This window comes from Mesoplodon densirostris, chromosome 3 (assembly GCF_025265405.1).
Source record: "Mesoplodon densirostris isolate mMesDen1 chromosome 3, mMesDen1 primary haplotype, whole genome shotgun sequence".
NCBI lineage: Eukaryota > Metazoa > Chordata > Mammalia > Artiodactyla > Ziphiidae > Mesoplodon > Mesoplodon densirostris.
The window spans coordinates 5,480,675-5,500,688 of NC_082663.1; the positions used below are offsets into that span (position 1 = coordinate 5,480,675).

Consider the following 20,014-nt stretch of genomic DNA (forward strand, 5'->3'; position numbering starts at 1 on the left):
TCAACGTGTGATGTGTAAAAAGTTAACATAGTGGCCAAGTATTACCTAATCAGGTTCAAGCCATTTATTTTTGTTATTTACAAATGCTCAACGCCTGCAGCTCAGGCCCTGAGAACCTTACTTGCTGAAAAGTTCACACACGAGGGGTCAGCCATGGGCGCAGCCCAGACCACGCACAACACGCCAGAGGTCCCACCTCCCCACAAGCTCACCACCGCTCTAGGTGCATCGCCTGTGACTTCTCGGGGTCCTTCGGGGGGAACATGGTAGGCCGGATTTGGGTGTGTCTGCTGTGCGGAACATCATCCCACGCTGCAAACCACTGCCCATCCTTCGTCATCACCTGCAGAACGAGAGGGTGGGATTCTAGATTACCAGCCCCACCTAACAATAGGAAAAGTCAGAGTGGGAGATTCTTATTTCTCTCCAAAGCGAGGACTGTTTGCAAAAATAAAAATGAGACAACCTTTTATTCCATGAAACAGGACAATCATTCTATAAAGCAGCAATTTCATTTTCCATGTGGGTTTTTTTTTTTTCTCTTTTAAAACAAGCCTCAGATTGTTCCTCGTTTAAAACTGAAAAGTGAATTGTTTCATATTGGAAACAAGGCTTGAATTCCAGCCAGTTAAAAGAAAAAAAGCAAAACTATACTTATGGGGATGAGAATAAACAAAGCTGACTTCTAACTGCAGAATAAAGACAGGAAAACTTTTCCAGTGCCAGAGAGAAATATTTGCGTAATCATACCATTTGTCATTGAACATAATTTTGAAATTGATTCTAAGCTGCATAACCAAATGTACTATTTATTCAAGTTACCCAACTGTGGGTGCTTTAAAACATCCACAAGTCTAACAGGTCTATCAAGTTGTCTGCCCTTCTGAGTCAGAGTCCTTGCAGAAAGACTACCTTCCACTGTGTGAGTCCAGGCATCCACTTTAGTCCTGGCAACTCAGAGGACACATCAGCAAGTTCCAAGGCACCTATGTATCAAACAAAAAACAAAACAAAAATTCACATCATGCCCAGTGAAAGAAGCTAATTATAAAAGATCACATATTGTATGATCCCGATCACATATTGTATGATCCCATTTACAGGAAATGTCCACGGAGGGCAGATCCACACAGGCAGAGAGCAGGTTCGTGGTTCCTGGGGCGGGCGGGGGTGGGAACAGGGAGTGACTGCAAATGAGCTCTTCTCGAAAATGCAGTGAAGCCACTACAGATCACTGAACTGCACACTTAGAACAAGTGAATGTTACGAGCATAAATGACAGCCCAGTAAAGCTGCTGCAATAACGAGCTGCAGAGTCCACACCACGTCCGAGACAAAGTCCACAGCAACAAGAGAAGCCACCGCAATGAGAAGCCTGCGCACCAAAACGAAGAGTAGCCCCCGCTCGCCCCAACTAGAGAAAGCCCGTGCGCAGCAACAAAGACCCAACGCAGCCAAAAATAAAAAAGTAAATTTATAAAAAGAAAAAAAAACCACTGTGTCTACAGTAGCACTACTACAAGAAGCTGTAAGTTAGGGCCATTGCAGGAAACCTCTCAAATGAACTACCATCCACAGACCACAGACAGATCAGACGGTCTCAGGAAGAGGAAAATCCAACATAAGCTCCCTGGAAGCTATGAAAAATGCAGGCAATCGTGAAAATAGAGCGAAAGAATCCCCGAGGTGGAAGTCCAACGGTAAGAAACCTTTGACAAAAGCATCATACTGACCTCCACTAGTACATCCAAATAGTCTGGCTTTTAAAAGCCAACACGAAATAATAGTGCAAGTGTACGAAAACTGGTTTTCTCAATCAAACACTGCCCTGGGCTCAGCAGTGACTTTCTGCCAGCATTTGGGTCAGAAGCTGCCAACACTGGCCCAGCGCGTGTAGACTGAATGCGTATCGGCCACCCTTCCCCCAGCTGAGTCTGAGGACTTCCAGGTGGGGACCACAGCCTCTCCAGTCAAAATCCCCAGCAACTGCCGAGTCCAAGGCCCAGCCAAGGCCTACTGTCTGATGAAGCCACGTCCACACATGATGCCTCTACGTGACGTCTACACATGATGGAGGACGGGGATGAGACATCTACAGTGTGGTCTGTAGCAACCACGTGCAGAGATGGCTGTGAGAGCAAAGCCGAGACTGGAAACCCACCTGCCTGGTTAGAGAGTAATTACAGAACAGGACACTAAGAGTTAAATTTACTATCAAATTACATCACTCACAGCTCTCCTCCTCCAACGCCTTTCAAAATAAAGTACCATCAAAAATGTAGAGCTGATAACCATGCAGGAAACACTGTTCAGAAATCACATCTTTATGTAAGTATAGCAAAACAAAATAAACACAACATAGTAAATTCAGGTCGAAAAGACCCCAAAGGTGCGAACGATCAGAGGGCTGACCACACAGCACAGAGATCACTCGGCCACTAAGAATGTAACGGAAGCCTAGACGGTCTCGGATACCGCCTCAGGAAATGCACACCTGTTTCGACATCTGCATTTCAACTTGCTTCATACACAAGTAGAAAACTCGGAAGCATTCTATTCTGGAAATGTAGTTAGTTTGAAATTTCCAATTATTTCTGTTAAGGAGAAACTGACGGAAAGGTTAACATTTCAGCAAAAACATGAAAACATTATGAAATGTTCTTACAACCTGTCTGGTCCCTCAGTATAAAACAGTGTGATAAGACCTCACACCCATTAGGATGGTTACTATCAAAAAACAAAACAAAAAAACAACCACAACAACCACAAAAAAATAAATAAATAAATAACAAGTGCTGGCGAGGATGTGGAGAAATTGGAACCCTTGTGCACTGTTGGTGGGAATATAAAATGGTGCAGCTGCTGTGGAGAACAGTATGGTGGGTCCTTAAAAATAAACACAGAATTACCATCTGGTGCAGCAATTCCACTTGTGTGTACGCACATGAGAACTGAAGGCAGGGTCTAAAAGAGTTATTGGTACAGCCATGTTCAAAGCAGCGTTTATTCACAACAGCTAAAATGCAGAAGCAAAACCAAGTGTCCATCAACAGATTAATGGATAAACAAAATATGGTCTAAACATACAATGGAATATTTTCAGCCTTAAAAAGGAAGGAAATTCTGATATATTATATAACATGGGTAAACTTCGAGGACAATATCCGAAAAGAGGTAAGCCAGTCAGTCACAAAACAACAATACTGTAATGATTTCACTCAAAGGAGATATCTAGAGTGGTCAAAGTCACAGAGACAGAAAAATAATGGGGGGTGGGGGGCAGAGGGGATACTGGGGAGTTGTTTAATGGGGCCAGAGTTTCCATTTAGCAGGTGAAGAGCTCTGGAAATTGGCTACACAACAATGTGAATGCAGTCAACACTATCAAACTATAAATTTTTAAATAGTTAAGACGGTACTTTTTTTTTTTTTTTTTTGCGGTACGCGGGCCTCTCACTGTTGTGGCCTCTCCCGTTGCGGAGCACAGGCTCCGGACGCGCAGGGTCAGCGGCCATGGCTCACGGGCCCAGCCGCTCCGCGGCATGTGGGATCTTCCCGGACCGGGGCACGAACCCGCGTCCCCTGCATCGGCAGGCGGACTCTCAACCACTGCGCCACCAGGGAAGCCCAAGATGGTACATTTTTAAGTTATGTAAGTTTTACCACAATTTTTAAAAAAATGCAACAGTGTGGTAAGGATCTGACATAACCTTTCAAACTCAGAGAAACAAAAAGGGCCAACTGCATAATTCACGAAATACAAGAAACCCATTATATAAGCATGTTTTTAATCAGGGATACCTCATTTTAGGGTCTATAGGCTAATCACACAAGCAAACATAGAAAAAGCCTACAGAAAAATACACTATAGCAATAAAGGTTTGAAAAGTACATACTCTTATTGAAAGATCATCATGCACTTACCTTCACTCTTTTCCAGTAAAGATGCTATGACTGCTTCATCTTCAATGGGGTTTAGTGAACACGTAGAATACACCATCCTGCCGCCTTCCACTAGCTGTTCAGCGCCCCGAGTTGCAATCCGCAGCTGTAAACTAAGGGCCGGAGACTAGGTCACCCTATGTGCCGAGCACATCCGCACGGCACATACGTCAGAGGCACTGACTGTAGCAGATATTCGTTACAAATTCTATGACAGACATAGTAAAATATAAAACACTCCGTGTAAGGTGAGCAACTCCCATATAAACTCCATATACGAAACAACAAAAATATTAAGACTTTAAGCGAAGTTAGAGTAACCCTACATAAGATGTTCCCTGTTTATCTAAAAAGCACCTATTTATAGATGTTGTTACTATATGTTGTTACTACAATGTTGTTACTGTTCTGTTAACCTTTCCCAACATGCCAACAAGCAAAGCATAAAGCTGATTAACAACTGAATTCAATACATTAGCTAAATTTCACTATTGAAGTCTCCATACTTATAGAAATATTTGCTTTTTCTTTCCATGAGCAGTTTGTATCTCTTAGTACATTATAATCCCAATTGCCTGTTTCACAAAAACAGTAGTAAGTTTTTAACAGAGAAAGAAAATTTCCTGAAGTTATTTATGGTAAATATTCATTAGTATCCTCCAGATCACCCATAGTTCTCTATTTGTATAATTTTAATGTTAAGTGAAAAAAAGAAAGCAAAGCTCTGTAGACAGTACAATCAAAACAGCTATTTCTCTCTGAATGGAGAAACACTATAATACACCAGGCATGACAGAAATTATCTTTGAGTTATAAGAGTTTCTCTTTCCTTTCACTGCTAAGAACTTTCCAAATTTTCTTTAAAGACAACCAAAACATATTTCTGAGAGGTCAAAGTGTTAAGCAAAATAATTCAATACAAAAGAACTGAAAACAGAGAGGAGAAATATTAGTAAGAAATGTTCATTTCATGGAAAACACATGTTTGAAATGTTACAGGAAACTTTTATAAAAGGCATTCTCAATAAATGTATACCTGAAATGTATACAATCTTCAGTTTCCTACTCTTGAGAGGTTTTAAAAACAACTACTTCTGACAAATCAGCAAACTCGCATGAAGGTGGCCATTAACATTCAGAGGATTACAGTCAGTCGGCTGAAGCTCTGGATGCCCAGGTAATTCAACCATGAACCTTCACTAATCTCTTAGTCACACAGGGCTACCAATTACACAGTTTATTTACCCATGCAGCTGCAAGCTGTTTAAGGTGCTCCACTTTTTCCAGACGTCAATGTTTTTTCTCATAGTGCCATCTCCACTGCAAAGAAAGATATTTAAGAACTTAAAACTCTGTACCGGTAAGATGATCACAGCTTAACAAATATGTCATATTCAAGATAAATCACAAAATAGGTATCATTATTATTATTATAAACACCAATTAGAAAACGATCTAAATTCTCACAAGCTACAATAAACTTTCTATTTTTGTTTTGGGGACACTCTAGTACAATAAACTAATTGCACTTCCATTTCAATGCGATAAGGAAATAAAGATTTGAAAAGAACAAATACCTCTCTCAACAAAAAGGTAGTAATTTGTTTCCATTTGAGAAAAAATACTAGCAAAACTAATCTTCAGACCTAGGACACAGAACCTTTTGATCCTGCTACTTAGAAAAGAAACTTGGCTAATCAACAGTAACGTTTTAATCAGAATTACAAGAATAATGATAAACTTACACTCATAAAGCATTTCCACGGCAAATTCAATTAAGCCAATTTAATTTCTTTACCAAGATTTTTCTATATATCAGATTTAAACATTTTTTAATTTCTGCTTTTACTTAATGGAAATCATTTACATGTAAATTCCATAATACAGAGTTGATCAATTAATCTTTCTGTCTATGTCGAATTTTATCTACTCAGAATTTGAGTAATTCCTGTGTCTGTTGGCTTTCTCTGTAAAATTAAATTTTCCTTGATGGTCTAGTCACACGTCCTTGAGGCAAAGGGTCTGCAGGATGGAAACGTCCTATACAATACAACTGCTTTCAAATGACATCCCTTGCTTGTATGGTGGTGGCTTAAATTCTAATTCCCTCAGCTTACAACTCAGAGCTCATGAGGTCACATCTTTCTCACTGTATGATATTTGTGATCGAAAGAACACAGGGGTGGGAAAAATCAGTTTTCCTGACCCAAAGGAAAACTAAAAAGCTGCAATCTGGAAAGAAAGGAACGTAGCTCATGACCTATTTCAATTTTTTGAAGGAGAATTCTTTTCGGTATTTGACAGGCAGTCACACTCAGTGCTAATGAGTTCTGCCACCAGCACTAATCTGCCCCTTGTTTAAATAAGACAGGATTTAATTCCGATGTGTCCTATTTAAACACTGTGTTTAGTGCTAACAAAGTTCTGTGGCAGCGTTTGTACTAAACTTGGTTGAGACAAAGTTTGTGCTTTGTCTCAACGAAGTCATGTGCTCAGAAGGTATTAAACATGTGTGACACCAGTGCCTATGTCACTGCCTCCAGGAAATTAACAGACATTTTACGTTTCATTCTCTTCTTTTTGGAAAAACTCAGTTATTCAGCTATGCCATGAGATTCTTTTATAGGTAAACTCTAAAAATCTAAAATTTGTAAAATTTGAAGAAAGTCATGTGTACAAATACACGAGTTTCCCAAAGGTTGGAACCCCTGAGTTTCACTGTGCTACGTAAGATTCACCACAGAAGCCCAGTGTGATCACGTATTATCCTAAGACAAGTATCCTACATACTCACCGGAAGTAAGCACAAGCAAATCGCTCCCGGCACTAACATCCTGAAAAGCCTGTTAACGAGGCTTTATGATGACGCTGCTTGCCTCTCAGGTATCTTCTTCGTGTCCCTTTTTAAGACGATCAAAACCACCCCCTTTCTGATCTCTTCGTTCTGTTTATCACTAGAATTGAGTTTCTGGCTTCTGATTTACGCTCACAGTGTCTCTCTCTTCAAACCAGTTGCCACAAGATTCACACGTGTGCAATTGCACGCGCACCGTGTGCAGATTCACTTTAGACTGTATCTGATGTGATTTCGAGTGGACTCTGGGCTTTCTGGCCTCTTAATCGTACCTGCAAGGGACGTCACATAAGATGCGGTCATAGAAGAGAATCTCCTTCTTCCCGTTCACATCCATCTGGAGCCGAGGGATGCAGGACGCATCATGGTTGACCACCATGATGCAGGGACTGCTCAGCCGCTTGGCCTGATGCACAAGCAGGTAGCAGCGCTTGTTGTCCACGTCATTTGCGATGACAAACCCCTCTGGGAACATAAAACTGTGCGTCAGGTGAAAGGTGGCATAAATGGAGCAATTTCCTGAAATGTGTCACCTCTAGGCTGGCAGGTGAGACTGGCAACTGAGCAAACTTCAAGACCGAGCTTCAGGTTTGCTAGAACTGGGGAAGTGGTCCAGAAAAAGGAACCAGGTGGCTCGGCATGGATTTTACAGTTACTTAAAATGTCAAAACTTCAAGATTCATCTGTTCAACAATTATTCACTTTGTACCAATTACTGTGCCAAAAGTAACGTTTCCATTATTAACGATTAACTAAAAAGGAGGGTGAGGGGAGAAAGATGTAGAAAACCACAAAATCCCCCAACAAGTGTTTAAAATAGTGCGCGTGTGCTGGGCCTCCATTCTGGACCCTGCGAATCCGCTTCCTGGGGAGGGGCCGAGGCTCCTGAGGGTCAAGTCAACCCGCTCCCTGGGAGACCCTGACCTTTGCAATCTTACATAAGGTCCTCCAAGTTCAAGACAGATGTCCCATTTCGTATGTGATGTCTGGTAATGTCACAGAACTCACCTATTAAATGGCGGTGGGATTTGAACCTAGGGAGTCTGACAGCAGCTCTGAACAACTACACTCTCCTGCCTCTCACATAGGTAGTAAATAGTCAAAAGGAAACAAAAACCCCAATGTGAGACTGTTACTACCGAAAACTCAAAGGGCAATCTACCTACTATGGCTTTAAAATGAAACACCACTTGCTTTTATAGAAAATACACATAAGTCTAAAGTAAAGGCTCTCCCCGCAGTGCACGTGCGGGTCTGAGGATACGTGACAGGTGTGCACAGCGTCCAGCTCTACTTTCAGAGACACAAAACCCATCTGCCTGATGCCTCCTGTGTTATGCTCTTTTCCTTGTCTACAACCCACCAAAGTAGCACCCCTACCCTTCAAACACCAGCCCAGTGCATACCTGGGAAAGGCACGCTCATGTCAGCATGCAGCATTTCGATTAGCTGTGTGGTCTTTGATCCAGGTGCTGCGCACATATCTAAAATCTACTGAAAAGCAAGAAAATGTCTGATGTTCTTCTTTTAATAAATCAATCATCCTACATTTAATTTAGAACGACTTAAAACTAGTTTTTCATTTCTATTTCACAACCCAAATACATTTACTTATAGAATGAATCTATAGCATGTTATACTGAACTTCCAGGGGCCTAATATTATATAATGTCCCCAAACCACAGAAGGATAAAGATACTTACTCCACAGGGGATAGGAACAAAATGGCACTAGGCACCAGTGAAAGCAATAAATTTAGCGACGATGAGTAAAGATGCTAAGTGCGAGAAGCAGTATAACAAAATGCTAAAAGGCAGAGCTAGCTGGGTTCAAGTCTCAGCTCAGTCACTGATGACTAGTTTGTGACTTCAGGCTCCACTTTTCTTTGCCTCCTTCCCCTCATCTGGAAAAATGGGGACAGTGATAGCATCTACCCTCACAGGGTATGCGGATAATAAAGTGAAGCGATTCACAAAAAGAACACAGAACAATCCTCAGCATTCAACACGTGCTCAATACATGTTCACTATGATTTTCAACCGATTTAGTCAATCAGGAACACTGAAGATTATCTGAGTAGTAAGTAAAGAAACTGAGTTGTAAAAATTGCAAAAAGAACCTCAAATAAAATATATGTCATTCTCCACTTTACCCAAAGTGAAAAGAAAAACAGAAATGATTAACTATATAAAGAAAAAAAGGTCTCAACAGAACAGAGACACAAACACTGATAGTAGCCTACCCACCAGAATTTTCTTTTCAATGCACGATACCTTATGGTGAGGGTGAGCATTAAGCAACAGTGGTGGAATCATGCTAACGGCTTCTTGACGACTGATGTTTCCCTTAGAAAATAAAATTTTTTAAAAAATCAGCAATGGCATTAAGAAAGGCAGAAAAAAATTAATACTGGGCATTATTTCCAATGCAACAGGAAAATACCGTATAATTATACACAGAACACAAAAGTTAGTACTATCACATAGACAGTAAGTAGGACAGATTTTTATACTAGTGGATAAATGGCTGCTACCAAAAGACTAAGTAAGGATGACCATAAATATCAAAACAACATTAGAATATGAGAAATTCAAGTATAACACGCGCACAGGACAGGACAGAAAGTCCCCGTTAGAAGTTTCATAGCTGAAACTGTAAGTTTTATCTCTTAGTTCTCCTGTTTCCAGAGCAGCCCACGCCTGCTCTGTATTCCTGAGAACTGTCCCCATCAACCACTGCCCCCATGTTTCCTGTGGAAGAGAGAGAAGGATTAAAACTCCTCACTAAACCAGCCATCCTCTAGATCTTCACTCGTGGGTCAGGACATCTGTTAAACTGTACAGCTGTTCAGATTCAGACAAGTTTCTTAGTGAAATCCAGCACTTGTGTCGATCACAACCCTATTTTAACAGCTTAGGACTAAACGCTTAACAAAAAGCCAAAGAAGCATCAGCTACCAGGAGGCTTCTGCTTCTTTAGAGCCCGGGGCCCCCGTCCTGGAAAGGCACCCAAGCAGCCGTCACTCGTCTTACCCCTGCGCGCCTCCACTCACACCTGCTCCTTTCACCTCGTGGGTTTCCGGACAAGCACTGCATCTGTGAGGACTACACAGTGACTGCCTCGCCAGGGGCACAGGTCCCAAGTTCTGGGTTACACCTGTGATCCTGATGAGCCTGCCTTCTGTTTGCACCCGAGTTGTCCCTCAGAGCATTCACGTAGGACGAGGACGTCAGGCCCTTGGCGAGACACCCCAGCAGGTGGTCCCCGGATTCATGGACACTCCTTGCAGTCAACTGTGCACAACCCAGGGAGTATGGCACCCTGCTGACTCCTGATCAAAAATCTGGACTGGTTCCCTACCATACACGCCACCAACGCTAAACTCCAGGGTCCTCTACCTTTCGAAGCTGCCAAAACCCAGCTCTTCACGACCTGCCGGACTGCGTATCCCTCCATTCCCCACACACCCTCTGCTCTGTTGAAGTTCGAACCTAAACTGCTCTCTAACGCATCCACGCAGATTAAAAGCTGAGCCAGAGAACCCCTTCTTGTATGAGCCCGAGCACAGAACGGGGCCCGTGGTGGTGCTCAGCTCTGTTTCCTCCTTACCAAGGTGGGGACGGGGGTGGGAAACCAGGCAAGCGGAGCCCAGGTTGCCAGGTTACCAAGCTGGACACAGAGCCACAAGAGGGAACAGCTCTACCCTGGACTGAGTAGCTACTAGAAAGGAGCAAGGTGAAAGGTTTCTAAATTGGTTATGGCTTCAAGGCAAGAAACATGGGAAGCACGATAATCCTGTCAGCTGGACACAGAAGCTCCGGGTGAAAAAGAAATAAAAACCATCTGGTGGCACACAGAGGCTTCCTTGGCTAGAAAAAGGAGATTAGAAAACCGGAAGGGGCAGCTTCTGATTTTAAACGTGAGACTATTAAGAATGTCAAAAAAACGGAAAGTAAACTGCAACGCTCACAACATCCCAATTTTATGGGCATTCACTCAATCATGCGTTACACGCGGGAACAGCTATTTTGTCGGGGAAGATGTGAGGCTAAAGGTTACAAGTTCAGTGACTGAACCGCCATCAGGGAACCTGGGGAGGCTGAGGGGCTGACAGGGCGAAGGCGAGGTCGTTCTACGAGAACCGAAGCTGTCGCATTTAGGTCTTGTTTGTCTGCCTGGCAAAGGCGGGGGAAAACACTTTAATAAAATACACACGGCCGGGAGAGCGTATCGCTTTCTGCGCGGGAAAGGCGCGTGGCACGCGCACCTCGGAAGGACGTGAGAGCAGACGGGGCAGCTGCTCCTGAGCGAGGCCCGTGGAGCAGGGCGCTGTGCCCACCCCACCCCCGCCCCGGCTGCGGCCACCCCAACCCGGAGCGGCCAGAAACAAGGAGCCACGCCGGCATGTGCGACGGTTTCACGATCACACGGACGTTTCACGATCAGAGGCGCCGAGATAGCAGCCACGTAAATTACCAGCAGTTCAGGGGGCGCACACACGCTTCAGCGGGTTGTTCTCCCCGCCTCATCCACCTCGTCACTCCCAGAGGCACGTATGGTTAAAGTAAAACTACCGGACTGATGCTAAGGCCCACTGAAAGTTTCAAGGAAACCAGCAAATGTAGGGGTATCTACTCACAGATTCAGTTTCGCTAACCAGAAACTGGTGAAACTTTTCCAGTTGTGGAGACTTCCTCAAGATTTTTCGACTTAAGTTTGTGTGCCAGGCAAGTTCTTCAGGATACCTGACCAAAAAGCAAGCAAAACATTTATGGGTTATGTTAAAGCGGCCTCTTCACGACTTCTTGCTTATACAGGTCATGAGCCAAACGAGACAGGCAGCTGTGTTCCGGCCGCTCAGTGCCGTCCCCGCTGACGGCCAGCAGCCCCGTGAGAGCCCTGGGACACACGGGCGCACTCTCACTGCCCCGCGGCCCCGGCACAGGCGGCCCGGGCGCTCTGAGAGACACGCGCACACGACACCACTGAGAAGTTATGGTGACGCGTGTCCACGATCTGAGCTGCTCCCCACTGCGTTGAGCTAACGTGACGGCGCGGGGGCCAACGGAGGACACGAGGTGACGCGTTACTTACAGGTCACACAGAATCAAAGTGATGCCGTAGGGCAGGTATTAGAATGTTTGACAAACGTTTGATTACAATCCTTTTTACTATGTTCTTCACTATTTCCAAAACAAATCAGTCCAATCATGTACTGAAATGTTTTACATACCAAAAAACCTTGGAAATCACCAGTGCATTAATTTGAGCTCCTAGGCCGCTGCTTATACAGACCTAAGAATGAAGCTTCTCCTGCCATTTCTGGGAATATATTTGAACTGTCTATAAATCACGCCACCACTGATTAGGAAGTGTGTGCTTTTTCATCGCGGCTTGTACCTGCCCACCCACTGAGCTCCAACTGCACAGGTCAGTACACAGATAGGACACGTGGGGCCACGCTCAGCGTAACGTGGCACTTGGTGACAAATCATACCGAACTCACTGTTAACTCTGAGGGACAATAATGAGCTCAACTTAACAATGCAGGGTCACAATGTTTCCACGTGTCAAACTGCGGCGAAGGTGACAGCCATGAAAACGAGGCCGGAACGTCTGAAAAACACCACATGTGACTGCTCTTGAGACTCTGATTACTTGACAGACACAGACTCAGGCTTAAGGTCTGAAGACACTGCTCAGCTGTCCTGTTACCATGAGATACATGTGAAAAATACTTTCCACCAAATAACGAAGATTCAACTGGCTGAATCTGTTCACGGCCACCCTCCACATGTCCCGGTGCTTTGTTTCTATCTCTTATGCCTGCTTCTCTCTTCAATATTTAACCTGTTTCAAAAATACAGAACCAAAATGCAATCATACTTATCAGACAATTTCAAAAAGTTTAGCTTTAAATACTCCCTTTGGCCCCACTAGAGGTGAATGGCAGGGGTTCACTCAGGTTGGCTCCAGCTGTAGAACTGAAGGAAACCTGCTGACCCACTGCTACCTTTGCTGACATACAAACGTCTACTGGCAACCCCAAACTGTCTGTGACTGATGGCAGCACACATGCCAGTTACTACTTTACCAAGCCACCAAACACCACTGATGTGAATGCTGCCTGCCACTATTTACTGTACATCGCTGAAGTCTCATGTTCAAATAGAGACATCAGTCTCTAGATGTAACCTGAGGGAATATTTCCTCACGTGCCTTACAGGCTGAATTGCTAGTAGTTAAAATGTAAATTTACTATGACAAGAATAAAATTCGATTCTAAGTTATTATGATTGTGAAAGCTCTTACTCATACGAGAAAAATATTTAAGAACTTTTAGACAGTTAAATACAAAGACAGACAATTAAAATGAGAAAGTAGGTTTCTTATATAGCTTTAGGAACAACTCTTTTGAGCTAACAAATGTTTAGGAAAATCTTCACAGATTTCAACATCAAACAATCTTAAAAAACTGTATTTAATTTATAGTTATGTAATTCAAATTTAGCTCCTGAGTCTTTAAAGTCCTATTTTGCAAACTTGTCGTATATTTTAAGGATAAATTAAAAGCACCACTGTCCCCTTTGTCCCTAAAAAATTCTTAAGAAAAACAGTCTCTAAGTATATACAACACCTACGATAAATCATCTTCAACCCAGACATTTAAAAAGAACACAAACAGCATGACAATAAGGTGTGTTCTCAACAACTGATTGTCAAAACAAGGTCTCTTAAAAAATGCTTTAGGATAATTCCTTTCAGTTCCTAGTCTATGAAAAGTACGGATAAAAATGAAATCTGCCCAAGCTGTAAGTCCTATACATAATAAGTCCTATACATAATAAGTCCTATACCTTCTACAAAACCTGGTTCCCAAAAACATTTCTCCTGTATTTTATTCCATGATGTACCAAAAGATTAAAAGAATACATGACCTATTTCTGTATTTTGAACAATATAGAAAACCACCAGAAGTATTTTAAGTTTCTGTTTTACTTGCTTACTGATTTATGGGTTTCCCACACTTGACAAGTGAGTTTGATTGATTAAATGTTTATACAATAAAACTATCACACAACTGTCACTGATATTGGAAAAAGGTTGAAGATCAGGAACCCAAATCTTACAACATGATGCTCACACCCTTCAGCCACGTTCAGAAAATTAAAGCAAACAGTAATGCACAGAGAATGCCTGGCTGTTATTGGAGTGACTCGCTTGTGTTCTTCACCCACAGGACACCTGCAGAGCCTTTCCGACAAGTCTGGGAACTGACTGGTCCTGTACCCACACCCTGAATTCAAAAATCGAGAGGCAAAAATAGCCGTTAAATGTTCAATGAGCTGATTAAACAAAAGTATGACCACAGTTTGCAGAGAACAATAAAAATAGCGAAACTAGGGCTTCCCTGGTGGCGCAATGGTTGAGTCCGCCTGCCGATGCAGGGGACGTGGGTTCGTGCCCCGGTCCGGGAAGTTCCCACACGCCGTGGGGCGGCTGGGCTCGTGAGCCATGGTCGCTGAGCCTGCGCGTCCGGAACCTGTGCTCCGCAACGGGAGAGGCCACAACAGCGAGAGGCCCGCGTACCGCAAAAAAAAAATAAAATAAAATAAAATAAAATAAAATAGCAAGACTAATTCCTGTATTTGTTGGAGCTGTGGAGGAAAATCCCACAAGGACAGGCCAGAGAACAGGCGCCTCTTTCCCACAGGAGCACGTGCTGAATTTTCACCTCCTCTTACTGCCCAGACCCAGAGGACGCTCAGAGACCTCCACATCCGAAAAGCTGCACCTCTGAACATAAGGTTGAAGGAATAAAAATGGTTTCAGGTGATTGTGAGAGGCAGCAAATTCAGGCAAGATTATTAGAAATAGAAACGTGCACAAAGACAACCTTAAACCTGCTTCTGAAAACATCAGATGATCCCTACTTAAGTGCCAGGACATCAATCACATCTCCAAACCCTGGCACAGGAGAGTTAAGTCTATAACCCAGGTCCTCTGAGAGGAAGAGCAGCTCACCACGTGAAGGCTACCTCACTCGGCATTGCTGTAGGTACAGCAACTGGACAAACATCTTCCTTGTCCACTGGCCTCAGGACAGCGGACATGCAGTGAGTGACCACCAACAGCCACCTAGCACCTGAGTCCTTTTCCTGTCCTCTAACAGTCAAGCTTTTAAACTCTGACTAAAATCGTTTAACGAAAAAAACCATCATGAAATGTTCTGGCTTAATACTGAAGGTTTAGTCCTGTGTCCCAGAAATGCATTCTATAATGCTGACATTTGGCTTTGATCTGATTTTAGCATCTGGCCATTCAGCATTCATTCTAAAGGTGGATGATGTGCACATCTGTGATACAGACACTGAAAATCCCAACGGCCAACAAAAGAATGAAAAGCAAGCAAATCCACAGCCCATGATTAATGAGAACCTGACCTTGGTTTGTGATCACTAAAGGGTATCACAAGGGTAAAAATGAAAGGTAACATCAAATACTTGAAGAGTCAAAGCTTCAAAAGTTGCCAGGAAATGCTGGTCAAATTCAGCTTTTTATAGCAATCATTTAAAATGTGTTGTTGTTGCTGTTTTGTGAGAGCTCTCAATACCGCAAACTTGATCATCTGAAATGTGGAACTACAGCAATGTAATGAGTTTTCTGTTTATAAATTAGTCCAGGGCTTGGCATTGCTATGGTTTGTGCTCAAGTACTCCAGACATTTTACGAGACAACGTTCTGCCTTCACACACCTGAGCCCTGAACTGGACCCTGAGAAACAAGTAAGCCACAGGACACCTACGGGACAGTAAGATAAAAGGGCAGTAAGCAGAGAGGGCAGGAGTGTGCTTGGGCCCTGGAGACAGCAGACACACAGGACGGCTGAGGCGGCCTTGCTGAGCCTTTGCCAGGTGAAGGGCTATGTTGTGATTTCTAGTCATGTGATTCCTACTCTCTCTCTTTTTTTTAAATAAATTTATTTATTTTATTTATTTTATTTTTGGCTGCGTTGGGTCTTCATTGCTGCGCGCGGGCTTTCTCTAGTTGCTGCGAGCGGGGGCTACTCTTCGATGCCGTGTGCAGGCTTCTCATTGCGGTGGCTTCTCTTGTTGCAGAGCATGGGCTCTAGGTGCATCGGCTTCAGTAGTTGTGGCACGCAGGCTCAGTAGCTGTGGCTCGCAGGCTCTAGAGCGCAGGCTCAGTAGTTGTGGCACACGGGCTCAGCAGTTGTGGCTCGCAGGCTCTAGAGCGCAGGCTCAGTAGTTGTGGCGCACGGGCTTAGTTGCTCCGCGGCATGTGGGATCTTCCCGGACCAGGGCTCGAACCCGTGTCCCCTGCATTGGCAGGCGGATTCTTATCCACTGCGCCACCAGGGAAGCCCTGATTCCTACTCTCTTGTATGATTTTCGGCGGCGTTGAGTAGTCTGAAATGGAGTCACAGTGACCAGCGTGAATCTCCTTGGTGACCATTCGGAAACATCCCGTGTTTGGTAACGTCCTCAGAAAGACGGCATGGGAACAGAAGGGGCGACAGATAGAGAAGAGAACCCCAGGTGCATAACTCTTTAAAACACTGAGACAGTGGCTGGAAGGCTCATCGTCCCAGGACCTGAGGCTCCGAGGCGGAGGGGCTGCTTCAGACAGACAGACACGCTGCTGGAGGCACTGTCAGAGCAGATGGTGACTTCCCGCTTGCTCACACCCCAGGAAAGGGGACCAACACTCATGCTGAGACGCCCCCTTCGTCACCCCCTTCCTTCCCTCAGGTGCATGATTACCTTCTCTTGTGCAGTGTGGTGTGTACAATAAACCGAGCGATTCACAAACTGAATATCGGCTACCCTCCGTGTTACCTCCCACGCCGCGATTCTTACCTGGCCTAACCGCTGGGCCCTGCAACAAAACATTAAGTCTGCAACGCTTCTGACATGAAGACAAGGGGTGTAAATGGAAATGATGGAAATGGTGGAAATGGTAACGTCAAGGAAGGAAAAAGGCTGGACTGACTTGGAAAAATTAACTGAAATCAAGACTTCAACACACTACGCTGCAAATCACATAGGAAAACTTGCACACCAGCATGAACTAACAGCGATCAAAAAAAAGCACTGGGAAGAAGAACAGGAGAATGCCCGGAAAGTATATTCAGGTTCTTTCATGCCAACAGCAAACGCACTACCAAGAAATACATTCAAGTGAGAAAGATTAAAACCTCAGAGAAACATCCAATAGGATGAAGCCTTGTTATACCTACCAACTCAGGGGCTGTGGAACTTCAACTTTCTGCCCGTCCACCTCCAGGTCCTCCAGTTCCTTGAAATACTTGTTCTTTAAGCAATGGAGAATCTCTTTTGCGTGGCTATTAAAAAGTAAGCAAGTTTCAAATCCATCTGGAAAGCTAATTTAATAAATTTTACCTCTTTGTAAATTCAAGATTGTTTTAAAACTAAAACCATCGTTGTGTGGAGAGAACACATTCTTTAATTACTGCCTTTTTACTCTATTCTTTCAAAGCTTAACAATCCTCATTGTCTGACCATACAATACTACTGCGTTCCTTCCCTCCTAAATATTCCTCGAGTTCCAATTTCACTTTGCAGGTCATCTTCAAAAGGTATAACTGAAACCACACCCTGTAACTTACACACTCAAGGCCCATAAGGCAAAACACAGTGATTAACTGAGACCTCTAAGCTTGTTTTGCAAAAGACCGGGGATGTGCAGACATGGAAACAACGTGCTAAAGGCCCCTTCGCGTGGCACAGGCGCGTTTAGGGACTAAAATAACCCACGGTAAACTTTAGACATCACAGGCTGAAAATCCACCGCATGTAACAGACAGGACGCCCCACCCCGAATCTGCACATGTGACCCATAAACAGGCATGAAGAACCGAGAACCTGTAGGGAACTCCTGAAACTCCCCCCAACTTTCCGCCCATCATTTCCGAGCCCCCTCCTCCTCTTACTGCCCACCCCCCAGATAAATACCCCACTCAACAGCTGACGGGGAAAGCTGAGCACTGCCTCCTGTCTCCTTGCTTGGTTGCCCTGCAGTAAAGCCTTTTCACTCTCTGCAAAAGCCCCTTGCCTCGGTATTTGGTCTTTGTGCAGCGGGCAATGGGCAAGCACTTGCTCACCTACACGACTACAAAAAAATTTTTTTTAAGGAAACAGAACACTGTCCGTTTCACTTAAACTCGGTAATGTCACAAATTTTCATGTGTTCCAAAGGGTGGGCATCCTCAACTCACGAATTCCCAGGAGTCAACCCTTCCTCAGGCTGCATTTTCCTTTCTCATTCTAGCCTCCCAACTTGCAATCCCTCCTTTCCCTGCGCCGTAGGACACGTATGCTCCCTCCCCTCAAGGCCTCCAGGGTCTCGAATCCGCACCGCTGACATGCGCTTCTTGGGGGAAAAAATAACACCCGCGTTTTAAACCTTGGGCGTTCTAACCCCAACTTTCCAAGAAATACGAAAAGCATGACCCCCTACCTTTTGTAACCCGTAATTCTTAAAGTGGCCGGGAGAGGCTCCCTGAGCGCTTCCATGAACTGGTCCCACTCGCCTTCGGGCACGATCTTGAGTTCCTGATAGTAGTGCTCGAACAGCTTGTTCTCCTTGACGATCTCGGGGTACCCGCCTTCCCAGCCCTGAGGAATAAGAGGGACGTGTGCCCAGGGCCGGAGAGCCCCCGCTTCACCGCCTCGCAGGCCTGGGGATCGGGGAGGGGATCGGGGAGGCCCCCGCGGGGCCCCGGCTCTTACCGCCCCACTGCGCTTCTCGCCGTCCTCGGCGCCGTCCTCCGCGCTCCCGGGTCGCTGCTGCTGCTGCTGCTGCTGGAGCCGCCGGCCCCGCGACCGCCGCCCCATGGCCCACGCGGCAGCGCACACCGCCCGCACACAGCGAGCCGCCACCCTCGGCCGCGAGCACTTCCGGGCTGCAGCTCGAGGACCCCGCGGGTCCGCGCCTGCGCCTCTCCCGGACCTGCAGGACCCTTCAGGAAACAAGCCAGAGCGCCGCGACCCTTGCTCCCGCAAAACGACGAGCAGGAGGAACCGGGGACAGCCCTGAGTGGGAAAGTGGCTCCAGAGAGCAGGCCGAGAGACGCCTGCTGGCCGAGGGCCTGGGTTTCCGCGCAGGCTCAGGCGGAGATGCGGACAGCCCGAGGTCACGCGTGCGCACCAAGGCGACGGGGGGGCGAAGCGGGCCCGGAGTGGGCAGGGCTCTAGCTTGTGGGCGGGGCGAGTGGCAGACCCGCCTCCCGCCCAGTCCGCGGCGCGCCCCTTGGACTAGTGGAACAGGCGGGGTCAGCGTACCCACTGCTTCCTGACCGCCAGGGCGGCGTGGATCCCGGCCCCGGATTTTGACAGCGGGCCCCGACCTCAGGTAACCGCGCCTCCTGCCGCCCCCGCCGCCGCCCTATATGTGGCGCGTCGCGGCTGCCGGGCCATGGAGCACGCCTGCCGTCCCCCACAATGGAGCTGGCCGAGCGGTTCCTGCTGGACGCGCTCGCCTACCTGGAGTGCGCCCTGGGCTTCCTGTGCTACGTGCTGCTGAAGCTGGTGGGCTCGCCCTACGGGCGCTACGCGTCGCCGCGCTCCGCATTTCGGCTGCCGGCGCGGGCCGCTTGGGCGGTGCAGGAGCTGCCCTCGCTGGCGGTGCCGCTTCTCGCGTGCGCGCCCGCCGAGCGCCTCAATCGCTGGCCCAACTGCATCCTCCTGACCATGTTCCTCGTCCACTACGCGCAAAGGTGAGGGCGGGCGGCCCCGCGCCTCTCCCTGCCACCCCTGATGCGCTGCCCTCTCCCTGCCACCCCTGATGCGCTGCACTCTCCCTGCCACCCCTGGTGCGCCCCCTTCTCCCTGCCACCTCTGGTGCCCTGTCCCCTCCCTTCCACCCCAGGCTGGCTCCCTCCGCCTGTGCAGCAGGGCCTGGCGCCCTCTCCTTGCGCTTCTCCTCCCTCTCCCAGCATCCTCTGTCTACTTTTCTAGTTCCACTTTGGGCTCTTTGCTGTGGGTGGAGGAGCTCTCTTCCCCCAGCCAAATGGTCACCTGCAACTTGGGAGCCTGGTTTCCTCAAACTCCTTGTGACTTCCCCTTTACAATGCACGGACTGTATGGGCTTGAATGGAGCACGTTCAGAGACTTTCACCTCCACATTACGCAAGGGCCCCCGCACCTGTGGAAGTGGCTTTCCAAGAAATAACCTTAA

At 46.1% G+C, this 20,014-nt stretch overlaps 2 protein-coding genes across 3 annotated transcripts in view; one reads left to right on the forward strand and one right to left on the reverse strand.

The window, feature by feature from the left end:
* NSUN2 (NOP2/Sun RNA methyltransferase 2) overlaps positions 1-18,946 on the reverse strand; it is a 29,144-nt gene extending 10,198 nt beyond the window's left edge. The window contains exons 1-11 of the mRNA XM_060092706.1: positions 18,568-18,946; positions 18,296-18,453; positions 17,055-17,159; positions 11,436-11,541; positions 9,070-9,141; positions 8,203-8,287; positions 7,069-7,261; positions 5,188-5,262; positions 3,925-4,055; positions 913-986; positions 213-343 (exon numbers count right to left, since the gene is read on the reverse strand). Of these exons, the coding sequence (XP_059948689.1) occupies positions 213-343; positions 913-986; positions 3,925-4,055; positions 5,188-5,262; positions 7,069-7,261; positions 8,203-8,287; positions 9,070-9,141; positions 11,436-11,541; positions 17,055-17,159; positions 18,296-18,453; positions 18,568-18,672 (1,235 nt within the window). The 5' untranslated portion in view covers positions 18,673-18,946. The remainder of the gene's footprint in view (positions 1-212; positions 344-912; positions 987-3,924; positions 4,056-5,187; positions 5,263-7,068; positions 7,262-8,202; positions 8,288-9,069; positions 9,142-11,435; positions 11,542-17,054; positions 17,160-18,295; positions 18,454-18,567) is intronic.
* SRD5A1 (steroid 5 alpha-reductase 1) overlaps positions 18,916-20,014 on the forward strand; it is a 32,259-nt gene continuing 31,160 nt past the window's right edge. The window contains exon 1 of one of the 2 annotated variants that reach the window (XM_060092708.1): positions 18,916-19,553. In XM_060092708.1, coding sequence (XP_059948691.1) covers positions 19,279-19,553 — 275 coding nt within the window. In that variant the 5' untranslated portion in view covers positions 18,916-19,278. The remainder of the gene's footprint in view (positions 19,554-20,014) is intronic. The other variant, XM_060092709.1, reaches the window with a different exon arrangement.